The following is a 19361-nucleotide window of genomic DNA, read 5'->3' on the forward strand; positions in this document are numbered from 1 at the left end:
GGTCAGCCCATGTGTAAATCCAGGCTTTAATTTGTCGCGCAGACGAAATTAAAGCCTGGCTAAGGTTTTACCGATCAGCAGGTGTTATCGATGACACAAATTAAGGCTCTGTTACATTTCGTGTATTTCCAGGGCCATTTGGAACCCACTAAAAGACACTCTGGGACCCACTGGTGATGTTTCCAGTGAGCCAACATGCACCATAGAGCACCGAAGTCTGACGTAAGTTTCAGTAGAGGGCGCCAATACACAGGTTCATGTACTTTTTATTTGCATTATAATCCCCATAGGGCGATTTTAGGTCGCTTCATATAAGAACTGTGTTTGAAAAATAAACCGACCACCCTGGCCTTTCTGTCAGGGGAGTGGCTGTGCGTCGTTAATGATGTCCATTCATATTTGATACAGCCAGTTTCTGGAGAAAATGGAATTAATGTGGCCGCAAAAGCCTTGAAACTACATATGAAGGCAATGCCGCTGCTAATATACGTCACGCCCAGCTGTCAACACATTGCGTTCCTGAGATTCTTTGTTGACGTAAGCTCAGCTGGTGGTGACTCAACTCGTACTAACCACGATATATTAAATATCAATTAAATTAAAATAAAAGTAAATAACATTACGTTTCTGTTGTGCGACAGGCAGATGCGGCAACCCTGCCTACCCGGAAATGCAGTCTCTGGGTTGTTTGACTCGTTTATAACGTTTATTTTGTTACTCTTTGGGTATATTTGTACATTTCCACCTCCAGTCGATGCTGAGGCGATCTAAAATCCCCCTAAATAATCCCCCAATGCAAATAAAAAGTACATGAACCTGGGGACTGACGCCCTCTACTGACAGTGACGTCAGGACTTCGGTGCTCTATAGCAGCACCCTGACTCTGTTTGACCAGAATGGAACAGAGCCTTCATTAGTATAGCGTATTAGTGCTCACCTCCCTGATCATGCAACAGTTTGAGAAGCTAGTCAAGTTAGGACTAAAACTGAGAGCCTACTAGACCCTCTTCAGTTTTCATATACAGTAGGTGAGGCAGGGGCGTCCAGGATGCAACTGCCACTCTACTCGGTTGCTCAACCTACTTTATAAACATCTGGAAGGAAGTGAAAGTCATGTCAGGCTGCTTTTTTTGTATTTTTCATCAGCGTTCAATACGATCCAGCCCCACGTTCTGGTAGAGAAACTAACTAACACCTTTGGTCTAGAGTAGACTCTAGACCCATGTCTGGTGGGCTGGATCCTTGACTTTTTGACAAATAGCCTTCTGTCCACATCCACTGGTTCGCCTCAGGGCTGCATTCTTTCTGCCCTCTTGTATATTTGACAGACTGATGACTGTTGCAGTAATCACGACAACAGATTCATCGTCAATTACGTGGACGACTCCATCATCATCAGCCTGCTTAGCAATGACGAGGATGGCCATGGGCAGGTCATGAATGATTTCCTGTTTCCTGTTCCATGTCCCTGGGCGAATTGCAATTGAAGTGAAAACTGCTTCTAAAATCACTGGCATCCAATTTGGAGAGCCTTGATTTCTTTTATAATAGACAGCTGCTCAAAAAAGCCCTGTCCATCTGCTAAAATAGTGCACACCCACTCAGTTCGGAGTATATGCTGCTGCCATATGGCCTTTGTTTGTGTGTCCCTGGGACCACAAAAAACAGGTACAAATACTCCTTTGTCCCTGCCTCGATCCGAGCAGTCAATGCTGCCAGAAGAAGGTAAAAAAAAGAAGAAAAAAAACTGTGATGGTGATGATGATGGTTTATGATGATGACGGCTAATCTATTATTTTCTTATCCTTTTTTATCAATTGCATAGATGTGCTCATGCTATGTTGTCCTATGCTATGTTGTCACATGTCTGTTGCTGTTTTGTACAGTTTTTACGTTTAAAATTACGTTTTAATTTGGAGTGCCGAGTTTTCCATTTAGTTGGTTGATGAGTAAAGCTGAGCTGAGCACCCACTGCCTCAACCACGGGCAGTTTCCTGAAGAAGCGCACCTGATTTTTCATCTTTACCTTCTTTAGTATCATCGGTAACGCCTATGAAGGAAGTAGTGAAGCTGCCCAAGTTCTTAGCCCATTGGTGCTGGCTTTCCAGCAGTACCTGGATGATCTTGTGCAGGTGTGGACACACTTCACACTTGTGCTGTGTCTGGAGGAGAGACAGGGGGAAGTCAGACGCCTTCACCGTCATCTTGGGCTCGTCCAGCATGGGTGGAGATGACGCATCCACACTATAGGATCACAGAACACACAGAAGAACAAGTGTTGGACAGTGTTGACTTTGTCGACTAAAACTATGACGAGAAATGCCCGTTGACTACCTTTTTTCACTTAGGAAAACGAAATAAAAACAAATGTACGGTGCGGTGACTAAAACTAAGACTAAATATTTTGAACAAATACAAAATAGACTAAAAATGTTTAATAGGGAGGGACTAGTGGACAAGAAATCCAGTAGAACTAAATACCAAAATATTTTACGGTAAATCAACTTTAGACTTTAGTCGACTAAAATCTTGTGATATTTCGTCGACTAAAACTAGACACTAAAACAGTCCAGATGACTAAAATGTGACTAAAACTAAATGAAAACTATTCAAGAGACTATGACTAAAACTAAAATCCAAATTTGCTGTCAAAATCAACACTTTTTGTGTTATCTTTTTTTCTTTTGTTTTAATCTATGTCCTACAAAGTGACACGGTCCGAATGTGTAGTTACTGCTACTTCTGCTATTTTTGTGCAAAATAGTTCAAAAGCGCAATTCAAAAGGTGCAATTCCAAGTGTCGTTTCCAAAAATGGAAAATAGCTAGGCATTCTTATATCGATATAAAGCGCCTTAATGAAGGCCAAAACCAGCGCACCTGGGTGATGAGGTAACATCAGGCCTCTTTGCGCGCCACTCGTCTTCCGTTTCTTCTCCGATGAGAAACGTAGGAGGGGTCTTCACGGACGTCTGTACCGCTACTCTTTCACTGCGCTCCTGGAAGACCCTGAAAATAATAATAATAATAATAATAGTAACAAGTTTATTTTCCTCCGCATAATAATATGCTTAAAGTCAGCGGGTCCTCTCGTCTGATCTCACCAACGACCTCAGATCAGACGAGAGGACCCGCTAGAATTTAAATTCAGCGGGTCCTCTCGTCTGATCTCACCAATGACCTCAGAACAGACGAGAGGACCCGCTAGAATTTAAGCTAATATATAATATGTCTCCCTCTGTCTCCCTCTCTCTCTCTGAGTGAGTGTGGAAATTATAGTGGTCCTCTGGAGTGAGTGTGAAAAGATGGTGGCCCTCTGGAGTGAGTGTGGAACTATACTGGCCCTCTGGAGTGAGTGTGGAACTATAGTGGCCCTCTGGAGTGTGTGTAGAAATATGGTGACCCTCTGGTGTGAGTGTGGAACTATAGTGGCCCTCTGGAGTTAATGTGGAAATATGGTGGCCCTCTGGAGTGAGTGTGGAACTATAGTGGCCCTCTGGAGTTAATGTGGAAATATAGTGGCCCTCTGGAGTGAGTGTGGAACTATAGTGACCTTCTGGAGTGAGTGTGGAACTATGGTACCTGATGTGACCACAGAGGGTCTGTAGGAAGGAGGTGATGTCTATCTCCTGCAGGGACTCCTCACAGTAATCCATGGCTGTGAGCACGTCCTGGGACGCTATGCTGTAGGACTGCTGCAGACTCCGGTACACACCTACGTACAAATACATAATAATTTCCGTTTTCCAGCCATTCAGTTGCAAAAATATTTTGGAATCATTTCGGGAGCCCCCAAAATAATTCCAGAACCCCCCGAGGGGTCGCGACCCCCAGGTTGAGAACCCCTGCCTTGGAGATAGGGTGAGAAGTTCAGTCACGTGAGAGAGACTCGGAGTAGAGTAGCTGCTTCGTCTCCTGGAAAGGAGCCAGCTTAGGTGGTTCGGGCATTAGGTTAGGATGCCTCTCGGGCGTCTCTCTAGGGAGGTCCTCGAGGCACGTCTCACTGGGAGGAGACCCCGGGGCAGACCAAGGCACAGTTGGAGGAATCGACTCACTGGATCCCCCAGGAGGAGGTCACTAATGTTACTCTGGGTAGGGAAGTCTGGAGCACTCTGGTGGAGCTGTTGCCCCCGCCACCCAACTACGGATAAGCGGTGCTCTCGTCGTTTGTTTATTCAGTGCACTCGGTGCGTTGTCGTTCGAAAATCCAGTGCGCTGCGCACCGGGTGTGCAGAGTGCCACCTGAAGCTGGGGTTGTCCGGTGTAATTCGTGTGAATGTGTCACAGCTGTGGTCGTTCGTAAATAAGGCACACTGAACGCACTCTGTGACGTCACCGCCCACCACACTCAACAAACTGACCACATTCCCCGTGCGCATTTCCGAACGCACCCTCAGGCTCTCTCTCTCCTTCCATGAGAGCAGCAGCATTTGTTTGCACCATTCAACACCCCACACTACACTCACCACACATCCACTCACTTACACTACTGATCTACTGAATAACACACCCCACTTAGTATTTTAGTATTGTTTGATGCATATTAAGTTGTTTATGTTGTAAATAAATATTGGTTTGTGCACTTTTAAACAGCCGTGTGTCTTCCTCCTTTGTTATGGCCCAAGAGCCAGGTCATAACACACACTGATGCAGGAGGAAACCATGCCAGGCACCAACCTGCACATCGGGAGCAATTAGGGGTTCAGTGTATTGCACAAGGACACTTTGACACTGGGGGAGCCCGGGTTTGAACTGGCAACATTGCGGTTACCACTCGGCCACTCTTCCCTTGAACCACCGTCGCCCCAATACATACATCATCGTGTCGAGCACAAACCAGCAATCTTCATTCTGTATTTGTTTTACAAATCAAAAATCGGAGCTAATGAAAACGTGTGTGTGGGCTTTACAAATATCAAACAAATGAAAAGTATAAAAAAGTGCTTAAAGACTAAACCTCAACTCCAAACTCCTGAAACTGTCAGGCAAACCACCTAACTCCAATTTACTTGGAGATATAGCGATGCGGTGTGAGCTTGTAGATCTACTATTTTCACTAGTTTGTGGTCCCGGGAGAATGTCTAATTTCTGTTTTGGGTCACGGGCTAAAAGGTTTGTGGTTAGACCTTTCACGTAGCTCTAGTGCTCTAGTGGCTGTGTTTACAGCAGTGATTTCTGGGTCACGGACACATTGTTATGGGTACCCCTTATTATATTTTTCCTAAATTTGGTTTGAGTAAGACGTGTGAACACGGGAAGCGAACGCAGCTGTTGTGGCAGTCTGACACACACACACACACACACACACACACACACACACACACACACACACACTCTTTTTTCTTTGTTTTAAGTTTTGTATTCCTTTTTTTAAGTTTTTTTTTTTTTTTTAAGTTTTCTGTGTGTGTGTGTGTGTGTGTGTGTGTGTGTGTGTGTGTGTGTGTGTGCGTGCGTGCGTGTGTGTGCAGTAACTTCATGAAGAAATTCCATAAATTAGAAGAGAGGGAGTAGTGAAAATTAACATTGCTCACAATCGGCAATTTTCACTAGTTTGAGACCTGGGAGAATGTCTCATTCTTTGTTGGGTAAAAAGTATGTGAACCACCGCGTTAAGACCGTTACCTTTCACGTAGCTCTGGTGGTAGTGCTCCTGCAGCAGACTGCAGTAGTTTGCCATCTCCTTGTGCTTGTGGGTCAGAAGCTCTGTCCACGGAGCGCTGCTGCGATCCTGGGACAATGACCTGTTCCCAATAGAGCACCGAAGTCTGACGTCAATATCGGTAGAGGGCGTGGAAGTCCACAGGTACATGTACTTTTTATTTGCATTGTAATAATTTGGAGATTTTTATATCGGCTCATATAAGAACTGTGATTGAAAAATAAGCGAATCATCCCGGCCGTTTCACTCATATGGATATGAAGAATCACCTGATTGTGAGAAAGCGCTAATGTTACTGCTGCTGAATTAAGTTACATTTTATCAAATAGACTGACTGTCTTAAACGATACAGAGGCTCCTCCCCGACAATTTCACAGAGACAGCTTGTTTATTTTTGGACCACAATGCTTATATGAGACAATTCTAACATTACCCCATGTTATTCTCTATAGAAAAAAACGTCCATGACCCAGCAAGTGACGTGAGGACTTCTCTATACGCTTCTAATGTCATCAACCCATATTCACCAATATGTTATTCAATGCTATGCAATCAATACATCAGAATTGTTTCAAGCTCATCGGCTACTTTTGGTGTACATCTCCACACACAATTAAAATGGGGAAAAGTTTAAAACTATTCCGTAAACACTTTTATTTTATTTTCCTTGGGAGGTACAGGAAAATGGTCCTCACCATGTCTATTCATCATATCTACTATATTTGTGGGGACATTTGGTCCTCACAATTTTAGTAATGCAAGCACATGCATGCACGAGCGGTCAGTAACGTAGGCCTTTTTTCAAGCCAGTTGAATGTCTGCCATGCTAAGTGGTCAGATCGGTAGGCTGCGTAAGATTTCCGGATCTTCAAGTGGGCCCTTCCTCTGCCCCAAACCCCGCCGTGTTGATGGGAAGCATTTGAGAATTGTGGAAGAGACAACGGTATGGCCACGCGAGACAAAGTCAAATGTCCTCATCAACATTTCCGACCGCGGTCGAGATCATGGATTTCAACAATGCCACGCCAGACTTTCCGGTCCTTATGTGTCCCTATAGCGATGACATCAGCGAACGACAGTTTTCTACCTCTGGTCTGCTTTGAAGCAGGACACCAGAGAAGAAGGGAAGATATAACCTCCTTGATAGCTCTGTAGCAGCGGCAAACTGTGTTCTTCTGGATCGGACAAGTGAAGAAACACGGGGAAGGTTGCCGTATATTAGATTAGTCGATGGGTGGCTCTTCCAAGACAGATTTTACGCTCTCATTAGAAGGCGGGTGTAAGTGCCATCCAACTGTTTCTCTAATTTCTTTGAAAGTGTCCATGTCTCGGAGCTAGGGGTGTAACGATATAGTAACTGCAACTGCATTTTTTTCAAGAATCTAAGTATATCGAAATAAAAACAGCCACATTGATTATGTATCGTATCGTTTTGCAATGCAAATAATCGGTATCAAATCGTTTGGCTATGCAAATAATCGATTGTATCAATATTACATTTTTTGTACGTGGTATTTAGCATTTTTTTGAGGAAAAATAAAAAGAGGGGTTTAATTACTTAATTTAAAATAGTGTCAATGTTTTTTAAATAGGTAATTTTTTTGTTTTAATCTAGATTAAAATGGCTCATTTGAACTCTGCCGAAGGCATTCAAAATATGTGTGTGCTACCTCAGGCCAGGTGGCCATTAGACCAGGAGCTCTAATTATGGATATTAACAATACAACTAGCCTTTAATAATAGTAATACCTTATATTTCATATTGTGAGTTTCTAGAACTGTTCACAGTGTTGCCAAGTCTAGTCATTATAAGCTACTTTGGACCTGTTTATCTGTAAAGTTTCTTTAAAATATTGGTGGTCCTTGACATGAAAATGTTTGAGAACCACTGCGCTAAAACAACATTGGACAATGATGTTGGACAGTCAGCACTAAAGTTGCTTATTTTAGACTTATTTTCTGACTTTTTAGGATTTTCTGACTTGATCTGGCCTGTTAACATTTTCATAGACCTGGTTGCTTGTTTCTCTCTCACAATCACAAAATGTGGCAACCTTGGTCAAAGCGGTTTGTTGTGGTTGTGAATCTGCATGGATAGCACAACAGCTAGGCTAGCAGGAGTCAGCAGACTGCTTCCATCATGGATAACAGTATTTAGCGCAATTTTATGTCCCAGAATTTATGGATATGGACTCATGGCTCCATCGCTGCCTCTTTCTTAACTAGTAAGAAAAGTTGTGGAACTTTAACGTGTTGACGAATTGCTGTTTCCGTCCCTCTCACAGAGTGGACTCCGTGCAGACGTTGCAGTGCTCCGCCTCCTCTCACACACACATATACACACAGTCTCACACACACACACACACACACACACGCACACACACACACACACACACACACACACACGGCCCGCCTCCTGGCTGCTATGCAGACCATAGGGATGCAGACCCAGCTCCCAGACACAATTTTGGGAATAGATTAACGGCGATATATATATTTTTCTCGCGCAAGAAGAGTCTCGCGTTAACGCAGCACGTTAACGCCGATAACGGCCCAGCAGTACGTGATACGTATCGTATCGCTGTTAAAATGTATTGTTACACCCCTACTCGGAGCCATAGAGTAGAATCGGCTCAAGGGTCGTCCTAAATATTTTTTTACAAATGTCCTAATGGTGTCAACAACAACCCTATACTTATACCTGAAGAAGAGGTCTCGGGGCGTGCGGTTGGAGTGCGGGTGGATGAGCTGCTCTTTCAGGTGCTCCAGGGAGCAGTTGTAGACGTAGACGGGACAGCGAGGCTGGGGCGCGTCGGTCCCCCTTCCGCCCCCGCCGCTCTGCAGCGAGCCCCGCCTGCTCGGCGGAGAAACGGCGGCGCCGCCGTCGTCGTCTCTCCTCGAGGGAGGCTCCGAGAACTGGACCCCGTCCTTCTCCCCTGCACCCAAACAAGCAGTGGTTGGAAAAAGCAGTTGTTACTTAACCCATTTTGTGTGGGAACCCCTTGTGGTGCTTTAAACATTGTTATAATTTAGCTATTGAAAAATAGCAGATCTACAAGCTCATAGCGTGCCACCGAGTGGCACGCCACAAGCTTGTAGGTCTGCTATTTTTGAAAAATCTTGAAAATGTGGCTCAGATCTTTGAATGCATATTCTTTCAGAGTGAACCTTTTTAACTAAAATCTTTCCTTCTGAGAGGTTCCTGGAACAACATATGGGGGTCGGTGGCCAATTATATATCATGTTTGGAGTCCATGACATGAAATATTAAGCACCACGGATACAGAAACATGAGGTTTTTCAGAAAATTGTCACCATTTAGAAGACATTTTTTTAATTTCGACGTCAGGCCTAAATGGGTTAACCCAGTGTGTCTCAAACTTGTTCATGTCAAGGACACACAACGTTACACTAATTAGCCCCACGGACCCCCATTTGAAAAGATATGCCCTATAAGATTTGCATTTGCATTACAGACCCATAAAGGTCCATTTGGACCCCCTGGAACTCCCTCAAAGACCCCTGGGGGTAACCTGACTCTGCCAGATTGCGGCAGTACTGAGTTCACAAGTTACCTCCTCCTGCCTGCATCTGGGATCTCTCAGGCAGAAACGATGAAGCAGCGGGACAAATATCTGATACCTCCATAATAATTTTGAGTTGTAGTCTTGTTAGGTCATGTTTACATTGCACTGTGGCACAGCTTCAATATGTCATAAGTCTCGCGTTGATCCCACTTCTAGCGGCCCCAAACAGCCGCATATCGCTCCGGCCAGAATTGGTCCGGAGTACATCGTCTCTGCCTGAGAGATCCCAGACTCACCCTCTGGCAGAAGGCAAATGTTGTCCAGCAGGGGGAGTGGTTCTACCACGCTACACTGGGGGTCCCCGAACCCCACTTTGGGGACCACTGACTTAAAAGGGACATTTCACCACTGGAAGAAACTGAAGTCGGTGTGTTTGACTATAGGGTTTGACTGGATTGCTGAATTCCTCTAGTTTAAACTGAAACTCGCCTGTATCTAAACCCTGGGTTCCATCGTTGGCGTCGGGGGTATCGGGCTCCGTGTCCGTGTGTCCCTCGGGGGGGCCTCCTCCTCCCGGGTAGAAGACAGGCGAGCGGAGGAGGCCCCCCGCGGGCCCGCCGCCGCCGCTGCTGGAGCTCCTACACAGCCTGTCGCCGCCGCCGCTCAGACTGGGGCCAGACTCGGAGGAGCGCTGCTCCAGGCCGCTGGTGGAGCCCGACAGAGAGCTGGCCTGTAAGTGTTGTTTTGGACAGCAAAATGTAGGTTTAAGTTTTAGTCATAGTCTTTTGAATAGTTTTTTTTAGTCACCTGGAATGTTTTTGCGTTAGTCTAGTTTATGGTCGACTGAATCTACAGTTCATTTAGTCGACTAAAATGTATTTTGGCGAGCCTTGATGGTGTCGTAATGGCCTGATTATTTTTGTAGATCTGCTATTTTCAGCATGCAAGTGTAAAATGACTTATACTGGATCTCTTGTCTACTAATCCCTCCCTAACATTTTAGTTTAGTTTTTATTGGTGACAAAATTGTCAATACATTTAGTCACAGTTTTAGTCATCATGGCTTAGTTTTTATTTTGTTTATCTTTTCCTCAGTGAAAAAAAGGTAGTCGACAAACATTTTTCCTCATAGTTTTTCGTCGACAAAATCAACACTACTGGCCTGGGACTTTACGGACAGGGTTGTTTTCGTCGACTAAAACTAAGAACTAAAAACTAAAATGTTTGTCGACTACATTTTTTTGCTGACAAAAAATAAAAATGACTAAATAAAAACTAAGCTATGATGACCGAAACTAAGACAGCATCAGGGCACGCCAAAATAAATTTTAGTCGACTAAATCAATTGTAGATTTAGTCAACTAAAATCTTATGACATTTAGTCGACTGCAAGTTAAACTAGACTAACATTAAAACATTCACTATGACTGAAACTAAAATAGAAATGTGCTGTCAAAAACAACACTGAAATCAACACTACTGACTTGGGACTTTACAGACGGGGTGAGAGTGTCCTCCTCCTCCTCCTCCTCCTGCGTCATGCTCACGTTGTGCTCCGTCTCCGATGCCGTCAGCATTAAAACATCTGGCAAAAACATTAATAACACATTTTAGATTGGCATTCGAGCGCATCGGGTTTATTCTTAATTAACCCATTCTGACCTGAGATCAGATTCTAACGCACAGAAGAATGGTGGTTCTTTAACGCATTTTGACCTGAGATCAGATTCTAAAAATGTCTTAAATCCTGACAGTTTAAAAAAATAGCAGACCTACAAGCTCGTAGCGCGCCACTCGGCGCCATGTCAATTTCATATGACATGCCTTTAAAAAATATATTTTTTTAACATGTAGGCTATTATTAGTTTTATACATTTTAGGAGTGAAAACATATGTTTAGATGCCTGTGACAGTCTCTCAGCTGGTCAAACAATTCTGCTCCGCTGTTCTACAACAGAAAAACAGGTGAGGGCAAAGCGTATGACAGCTTCCGACCAAGCGTGTCAAGTTCAATTTCAAGCTTTGGCGGAAATGGTAAATGCCGGAAATTTCGGTAATTTTGGCGTGCACCCATATTTTGGCGTACGCACGGTTGATACATGAGGGCCATAGTCTCTTGAATAGTTTTCATTTAAGGTGGCAGTGTGGAGGGGTGTGCCTGTGAAGGTGGCAGTGTGGTGGGGTGTACCTGTGAAGGTGGCAGTGTGGTGGGGTGTACCTGTGAAGGTGGCAGTGTGGTGGGGTGTACCTGTGAAGGTGGCAGTGTGGTGGGGTGTACCTGTGAAGGTGGCAGTGTGGTGGGGTGTACCTGTGAAGGTGGCAGTGTGGAGGGGTGTACCTGTGAAGGTGGCAGTGTGGTGGGGTGTACCTGTGAAGGTGGCAGTGTGGAGGGGTGTACCTGTGAAGGTGGCAGTGTGGAGGGGTGTACCTGTGAAGGTGGCAGTGTGGAGGGGTGTACCTGTGAAGGTGGCAGTGTGGAGGGGTGTACCTGTGAAGGTGGCAGTGTGGAGGGGTGTACCTGTGAAGGTGGCAGTGTGGACCTGTGAAGGTGGCAGTGTGGAGGGGTGTACCTGTGAAGGTGGCAGTGTGGACCTGTGAAGGTGGCAGTGTGGTGTACCTGTGAAGGTGGCAGTGTGGACCTGTGAAGGTGGCAGTGTGGAGGGGTGTACCTGTGAAGGTGGCAGTGTGGACCTGTGAAGGTGGCAGTGTGGTGTACCTGTGAAGGTGGCAGGGATGAAGGTGATGAAGACCTGCTGGGAGTTGATGTGCTTGATGTAACATCTCCACTGAGGCACACCCACACTGCTGCTCCTCGCTGGGGAGACCTCCTCATCCACCAGCTCTGTGTTACTGAAACTCTGGTTTCACACACACACGCACACGCACACACACACACACACGCACACGCACACACACACACACACACACGCACACACACGCACGCACACGCAAAGGTAGTGGGATCAAAGGTAAAAGTACTCATTATGCATAATGTCCCATTTCACAAGTTTTCAAAATGCATATTGTAGATTTTGGCTGAGTGTGGTTCATTTATGTTTTGTAATAATCATCAACATCTTCAACGTGAGTAGATACTCAATTTTTCAAATACAGTGGAACCATAGTACAATATTTGCCTCTGAGATGTAGTGGAGTGGATGTAAAAGTATTGAATATTGGTGATAGTACAGTGAAGTAAACATACAGTATCTTGTGTTGTCATACAGTATACCGTTGCTGTCGGGCAGAAACCTATATCCATATTTTAATGACGACGCCCAATGCATTTTCCCCATAGACATTTCAAAAAGTATTTATTTAAAGACCTTTTAAGTGTACGAAGCCAACTCGAGTCGTGACAAATCATGACAACAAACACAATATTTTGGACCAAACAAATAATTACAAAGAAGAAAAACAACAACAAAAGTGTTGTAACCTGCCGTTTTTTTCTTCTTTCTAATTATCTGTTCGGCCCAAAACATTGTGTTTATTGTCATGATTTGTCACCACAAGTGTTGGCTTTGTCCGTGGCGTAAACGTCTTTAAATAAATACTTTTTGAAAAGTCTATGAATGAAAAATGAACGGGGAATTATTTTCCGGGTCTCTCGAGGGGACGGGACTATACTACAGTGGTTTTCAACCCTTTCCATATCAAGGTCCATTAGTTACTCAGCATTTGAGCCACGTGCCACCATTTGATGACATTTACTGTAGCCTCTCGTACCCCAAGACCAAAGAATATCTTGTCAGATTTTGTCCTCAATTCCATGGCAAACGATCAAAATAACAATTATTCTACATTCTCTAATTGTGTAAACTTCTTATGAATTACGTAATGCAGGTGTTTAACAATAGTGTAACTCTTGACAGCAGAAGATAATCCATTTGGTTTCATTTTACACTCTCAAGAGTTAAAGATCTACAGTATAAGGGTCCATTTGGTTACCAACTCTCCATAATTTAGCTGGGGACCACCTGGAACCCCCTCAAGACCATTGGTAGTCCCTGGACCACTGGTTGAGAACCACTGTGCTATACAATTACAATGCGGGTGGTTCTCAACCTTTCAACTCTTTTAGCACATAGAATGCCTTTCAACGCCTATTTTAACACAAAGACTGCTAACGATTCTGATTAACTGCATGGCCCTCACTGCTACGATGATAGCATTGGACGAACAAACTTTTCCTAGGCCGACAGTAAATGTTCTCTTATAGCGAGAATCACACAACATAACTCAAAATAAAGCGTATCTTGTCCACTCTATTTTTTTTGTTGATTTTACCATCTTCCATTCTGATATGTAACACCTGCTTTTGTTGTAACGTGCTCTTCTTGAACAGAAAGCCTAATTAGAAGCGGTTTTATGTCAGACACTGTGTATCGTTCCAACTCGGCTAGCCGAGTTCGCCTGCTGTTTTTTCCTCCGAGGTGGAAAGACTGTTGTGAGGCGGTTAGTGTTGCTGCCAAGCCTGCCCAACTTTCGTAACAACACAGCACATGTGCATTCTGATTCTGTTGACCTGAGTTGCATCATGGGAGTCTCCGAGCAGCCATTACGTGACAATACGGGGGTTGCCTCCCGTCCTGTTTTCAGGAAGGGCGGGGGGGGATCACGTGATCGGAGTGTTGTGCTATAATCCAGTGCTAGTTGGTAAATTGCCCGGGTGTGTAGAAAGGCGATTGAAAGTAAATTAATAAAGAAATACGGTAAACGTAGAAATCCCTTTCCCGCACCGGACCGTTGGGATTTGAACCATGTAGAAATCCCTTTCCCACAATAAATGTATTAACACAATCAGCGCCGGGATTTCTTGCAAAATAGGAGCTCGGGGTCCCCCCCCCCCTTCTGTTCCGTACAAAAACCGGGAGGCATAATGCTACCTGCTTACCTTTCGATGATTACGATAAAGTCTCTCTAGAAGCGTAAATATTCCGGGCGAGAGCCATGTTAAAGTCATCGGCAGCGCGCATGCACGAAAAGCAAGGAGTATGGTGCAGAAGGATAGGCCAACACAAAAATAAAATAAAGAGAATCTGAATATTTTTCACAAATTTTCAAAAAATAGCATCTTCTATTTTTCAATAGCTAAAGTAACACATAACGCTTAAAAACACCAAAAAGGGGTTCCCGACGTGTGTGGATTACCTGCAGGGTGCTGGAGGAGCCCGTCACCTCCTTGCTGCTTCCAACGGTCTGAAAGGACATGACCTTGTCCTGTCTGTCTGTGGCCTTCAATCCCTCTTCTGAAAAACACAACAGTATACTTTATGAATTGATTGCATAGGGCCTGAAAGGAAAAGTTTTAGAGCAGGCCAGAGCCAAATGATCAATCAAGATAAGGATATGAGAGGGGGGTCAAAAATGGAGGTATTTGAGGAGGTAGGCTAGAACAGGAGGGGAGCTTTTTTATTCTAGCAGTGTCGTCTTGGGAGAGCAGTCCTCTGACTTGGGATCCCGGACTTCCCGGTAACATTGTACCTTTTTTTCCCCCTCTTAGACTAGTTTTCAGTCATCTTTTTTCGATGCGATACGTATCATTTCTTTCCACTGGATATTTTCTGAAACCTGTATCTTTTCTAACATTTTGGTTGTAGTTTTTATACCATTTTGTTCTTTTTTAATCTTTTTTTCTGTAAACCGTATATTTGCTGATCTTTTGGAGAAATAAACTCATATTGGATTAACGACAACTTCTGCTTTCCGTTCATCTATGCTGGTGAGTAACATGATGATAGATAGATGCTTGTATGTATGTATGTTTGTCTTATGCTGATTTAATCTCTGCCTGTCGTCATATTTCGGCACGTATATTCTGGACAAATGATCAGTGGTCAGGGGATCAGAAGATTACCCCGGGAGTAAGCAGCAAGAAGTCTCCTCAGGCGAGTCGCTGGGAATTATTGCTGTTTTTCCTGTGGAAAGAGGCTGCTCCGCTCTCTATGAGAGCTGTGTAGTGCTCTCTCAAATCAACTGAACAGTACATTTCCTGGGCCTTATCGGCCTTATTGCCCTGGGATCTGACCGCATCAGAGCATAATGGGTCCGCGTCAATATGCCGATCGACCACCTACCTCAAACCCTCACCCTAACCCTAACCTCCCCCGGGGCAGACACGTAAACCGAATCCCAACCCTCTCCCGACCCCCAGCGCACCTCGGACCAATGCTCCTTCGGAGCAATGGTCCGTCAGATCATAGGGTGCTTCCCGAGCATATACCTGGATTTCTCACTATAACTGACAGAGGGAGTGATCAACAGAACTTGAACCTACAACAGGGAGGGAGTTGTTCCCCTGGTGCACTCCTCAATAAACGTCACTATGTCCAGAACTCATGGTGAGCACGCCTGCTAACCAGTACCCGCTCTAGATAATTGTTAGAAAATGTATGGACATTTTTAACATGGAAAGGATTGACGGCGACACAAAAATAATTGTTATTAACTCAAATAATTGTGATCAAGCGGTTAAGTAGTAATTGTGACAGGTCTAGTTCCAGAAATCCAGAGACCATGATTACACCAGTCCTCCACAACCTTCACTGGCTCCCGGTCAAACAAATAATCCAATTTAACACTTACAAGGCACTGAACCATCTGGCTCTCACTCTTCTTGGACCACCTCAAATGCCTCTCCGACGCAACACTGTGGTATGCACTCACCACCATCCACCCCATTTCCCCAAAGTTGTTTGTCTTTGCATATGGGGAGGTGTGAGAAAATGACAAAGTGTCTTTGGTTACTTTGAAAAGCACTATATACATTTTAGATTGTAATGTCTACTTAACTGTAACGGGGGGTAATAAGGTATCAATTTGACCTTTGATGAGGGGAAATAAGGTATTCATTTGACCTTTGATGAGGGGCAATAAGGCATTCATTTGACCTTTGATGAGGGGCAATAAGGCATTCATTTGACCTTAGATGAGGGGTGATAAGTAGGGTTGTCCCGATCGGATCGGGTGATCAGAAATCAGCTCCGATCACATGATTTTCAAAAAATATATATAAAGATTGGATCGGGAAATATCGGAATCGGATCTGGAGCAAAAAAATAATAAGATGTTAATGTGACCTTTGATGAGGGGCAATTAGGTGTCAATTTTACCTTTTATGAGGGGCAAGGTGAAAGGTGCACCGTGGCCGTCCCGGTCCCTCTCCAGGATGTGGTGCATGAAGGCCACATGGTCAGCATCGGCCAATGGGATTTCTCGGTCGGTGAGCTCCGCCTCGAGGCTGGTGTGGAACAGGCTGAGCAGGACTTCGTTTGGCAGACAGGGGGCGCCGTGAACCTGCTCCTCATTCTCTGCTGAGAAAGAAAACAGGGCAAAGTTTAAGACTTTTGAACACTTTGGTAGTCACATCCTCCGCCTTCCCACCAGAGTACATTTAGTGTCTACTAATTTATGACAAATCATGTTATTATGTTTGTCGACTACCTTTAAGAGTGCTCTGGCGGTCATTCAGGACTCATATAACCGTAGTTACATATGTAACTTCCGTTCTATTTTGTCCTTGCTGACCGCCAGAGGCGGTGCTTTAAGCACTGAATGACCAATACCAGCAGAGTCACGAGGAATCCCGACTACAAACCTTAAAGAGTAGAATCGGAGGATTCGGGGAAAGAGGACCACGTCCAATGGGTGGGGAGTGGCAACATTCACCCTGTAGTATCTTGAGAAAGTGCCTGCCGAAGCCCATGAGGCGGCGGCACAAATGTCCTCCAAGGGCACCCCTCTCATGGCAGCCCATGATGTGGAAATGCTCCTTGTAGAGTGGCACCGTACACCCAATGGTACGGGAAGGTTACTTACCTCATAGGCGTGGCTGATTGTGTCCACAATCCAGTGGGACAGGCGCTGCTTGGAGTGAGCGCCGCCTTTGTTCAAGCCACTATGGCAAAGGAATAGTTGCTCTGCCCGCCTGATGCGTGCAGTAGCTCCAATGTAGGCTCTCAGGGCCCGGAATGGGCACAACAGCTCCAGTTTGTCTGTCACCTCCCAGGGTCGGGCCAGCCTGATAGGCTAGTTGAGGTGAGCCTGCGACAGCACCTTCGGGAGGAATGCTGTTTGGCCACAGCGTGACCCCTGAGCCGTCTGCGTTCCACCTCAGACATGACTCGCTGACTGCCAGAGCGTGCAGCTCACTGACGCGCTTTGCCAGGAGAAAAGATGTCTTGCATGACACCCACTTCAACTCCGCCTGTGCCAGGGGTTCAAAGGGAGGCACGCACAGGGCGTCCAATACCCGGTTAAGGTCCCATGACGGAGCTCTCTGAGCTCTCGGGGGATGCAACCTCTGAGCCCCTCTTAGGAAGAGGGACACCAGGTTGTGGCTCCTTACTGTGCGATCATTAATTGTAACATGGTGGCCGGATATTGCTGCCACGTAAACCTTCAATGTAGAGGGAGATCGGCCCTTACCTAGTAGGGATTGCAGGAACTCCAGGATTGTGGGTACTGGGTAGTGTACTGGGTCTTCGCCCAGATCCCTACACCAACTGGAAAACAGCTTCCACCTGTTGTCATACTGTAGCCTGGTGGACGGCGCTCTGGCGTTCAGTATTGTGTGCCTCACCGGGCTGCTCAGCAGTGGCCCCGGCCCCTGAGCAGTCAGACGCACAGCTGGAGGCGTTGTGGGCATGTGTGCCAGATCCGGCCTCCCAGCTGCGACAGTAGGTCCCTCCTGTCGGGAAGGCGCCAAGGCACTCCGTGACAGAGGCTGTGGAGCAGGGGGAACCATGTCCTCCCTGGCCTAAAAGGGGCCACCAGCAGGATGGTGTGACCCTCCTGAACGACCCTCTGGAGGACCAGAGGAAGTGGTGGAAATGCATAGAGCAACTCCTGTGGCCAAGGGTGTGCCAGTGCGTCCAGGCCCAGAGGACTGACGGTTATCACTAGGGAGAACCAGCGAGGGCAGTGGGTTGACTCCCCTGAGGCGAAGAGGTCCACCTGTGCTCACCCAGATGGTGAGCACCACATCTGGGTGGAGGCGCCATTCCATTGATGGGGGCTTCCGGCGGGAGAGGAAGTCCGCCAGGTGGTTCTGCTCACCAAGTATGTATACCGCCCGAAGGCTGGTGAGACGGGGGGCCGCCCACGTCAGCAGGTCTGTGGACACCTCTAGCAGTCGTGCGGACTTGGTTTCCGCCCTTGTGGTTGATGTGATATACAGTCGAGGTGTTGTAGGACCGTATGAGGATGTGTCTGCCTCTTAAATATGGCAGGAAGTGTTGTAGGGTCACGTGCTCCAGCACGTTTATGTGGTCCAAGCGATATACCGCGAACCACTGGCCACGAGCCGTCCTTCTCTGCCAAACCGCACCCCAGCCCAGGGGGCAGGCGTCGGTGGTGATCATCTCCCTGCGAGAGGGGATGGACCCCATAGGGACACCCTTCGTCAGGTACGACCTGTCTCTCCATGGGGCTAGGGTGAGTAGGCACTGCCGTGACACTGCCATCTTCAGGTCAGTTCAGTTCATTTTCGGAAGGAGGACATACATACATTTTTTTTGAGTGTCCGTAGCTCATGTCCTGTCCGATCCGAAAAGGGGTTAGGGAGAAGCCAAAGGCTTGTCGGGCCCTACCCCTGGAGTCCATTTGTTCACGTCCATTTGTACACAGTGCATACATACCTTAGGTACATACATTCATCCACACATACCTACATACCTAGAGAGAGGCGGGGGGGGGAGGAATTGCACCACTCAGTTCATTTTTAAGTAATGACATGCTCAGTTCATTGTAGTCGGTGGACGTCTTGTTTTTGCATTCACTGACTGCTTCAATAACTTCCTGTTCCTCCACAGCTCTCGAGAATAAGGAATTTGGGTTACAGAAAGTAGAAACCCCACTCATCGGCTGGCACATTTACCTCTGTCTCTGTTTTAATTTTGCTTGCAAGAGTAGGTCCTGTATTCACAAAGAAGTAATTGAAGCCATTTGCTATGTCATTTAGATTGGTTAGATTGGCGGCCATCTTGAAAAATGACCGCCATATTGGATTTTTCGTTGGCTCGGTTTAAAAAGTTAAAGAAATGACCCAGAGGCATGTTCATGACAAATTTCACGCTTGTATCACCTTGTGAAAGATTCTCTCACAATATGGCTGTTAGCCGCTGTACTATAAAGGAATGCTTCACCCAAACAATTAAATTGGTATGAAAATGGC

The 19361-nt window shown here is 45.8% G+C and overlaps 1 protein-coding gene across 1 annotated transcript in view; it reads right to left on the reverse strand.

Annotated features, from left to right (window-relative positions):
• The window catches only part of szt2 (SZT2 subunit of KICSTOR complex), a 145607-nt gene that overhangs the window by 87668 nt on the left and 38578 nt on the right, over window positions 1-19361 (reverse strand). Inside the window, exons 22-31 of the mRNA XM_080770643.1 lie at window positions 16300-16500; window positions 14339-14436; window positions 11901-12042; window positions 10669-10769; window positions 9674-9914; window positions 8359-8593; window positions 5621-5739; window positions 3581-3713; window positions 2879-3007; window positions 2115-2244 (exon numbers count right to left, since the gene is read on the reverse strand). Of these exons, the coding sequence (XP_080626769.1) occupies window positions 2115-2244; window positions 2879-3007; window positions 3581-3713; window positions 5621-5739; window positions 8359-8593; window positions 9674-9914; window positions 10669-10769; window positions 11901-12042; window positions 14339-14436; window positions 16300-16500 (1529 nt within the window). The remainder of the gene's footprint in view (window positions 1-2114; window positions 2245-2878; window positions 3008-3580; window positions 3714-5620; window positions 5740-8358; window positions 8594-9673; window positions 9915-10668; window positions 10770-11900; window positions 12043-14338; window positions 14437-16299; window positions 16501-19361) is intronic.

This window comes from Protomyctophum bolini, assembly GCF_963924005.1.
Source record: "Protomyctophum bolini genome assembly, chromosome: 8".
Lineage (NCBI taxonomy): Eukaryota > Metazoa > Chordata > Actinopteri > Myctophiformes > Myctophidae > Protomyctophum > Protomyctophum bolini.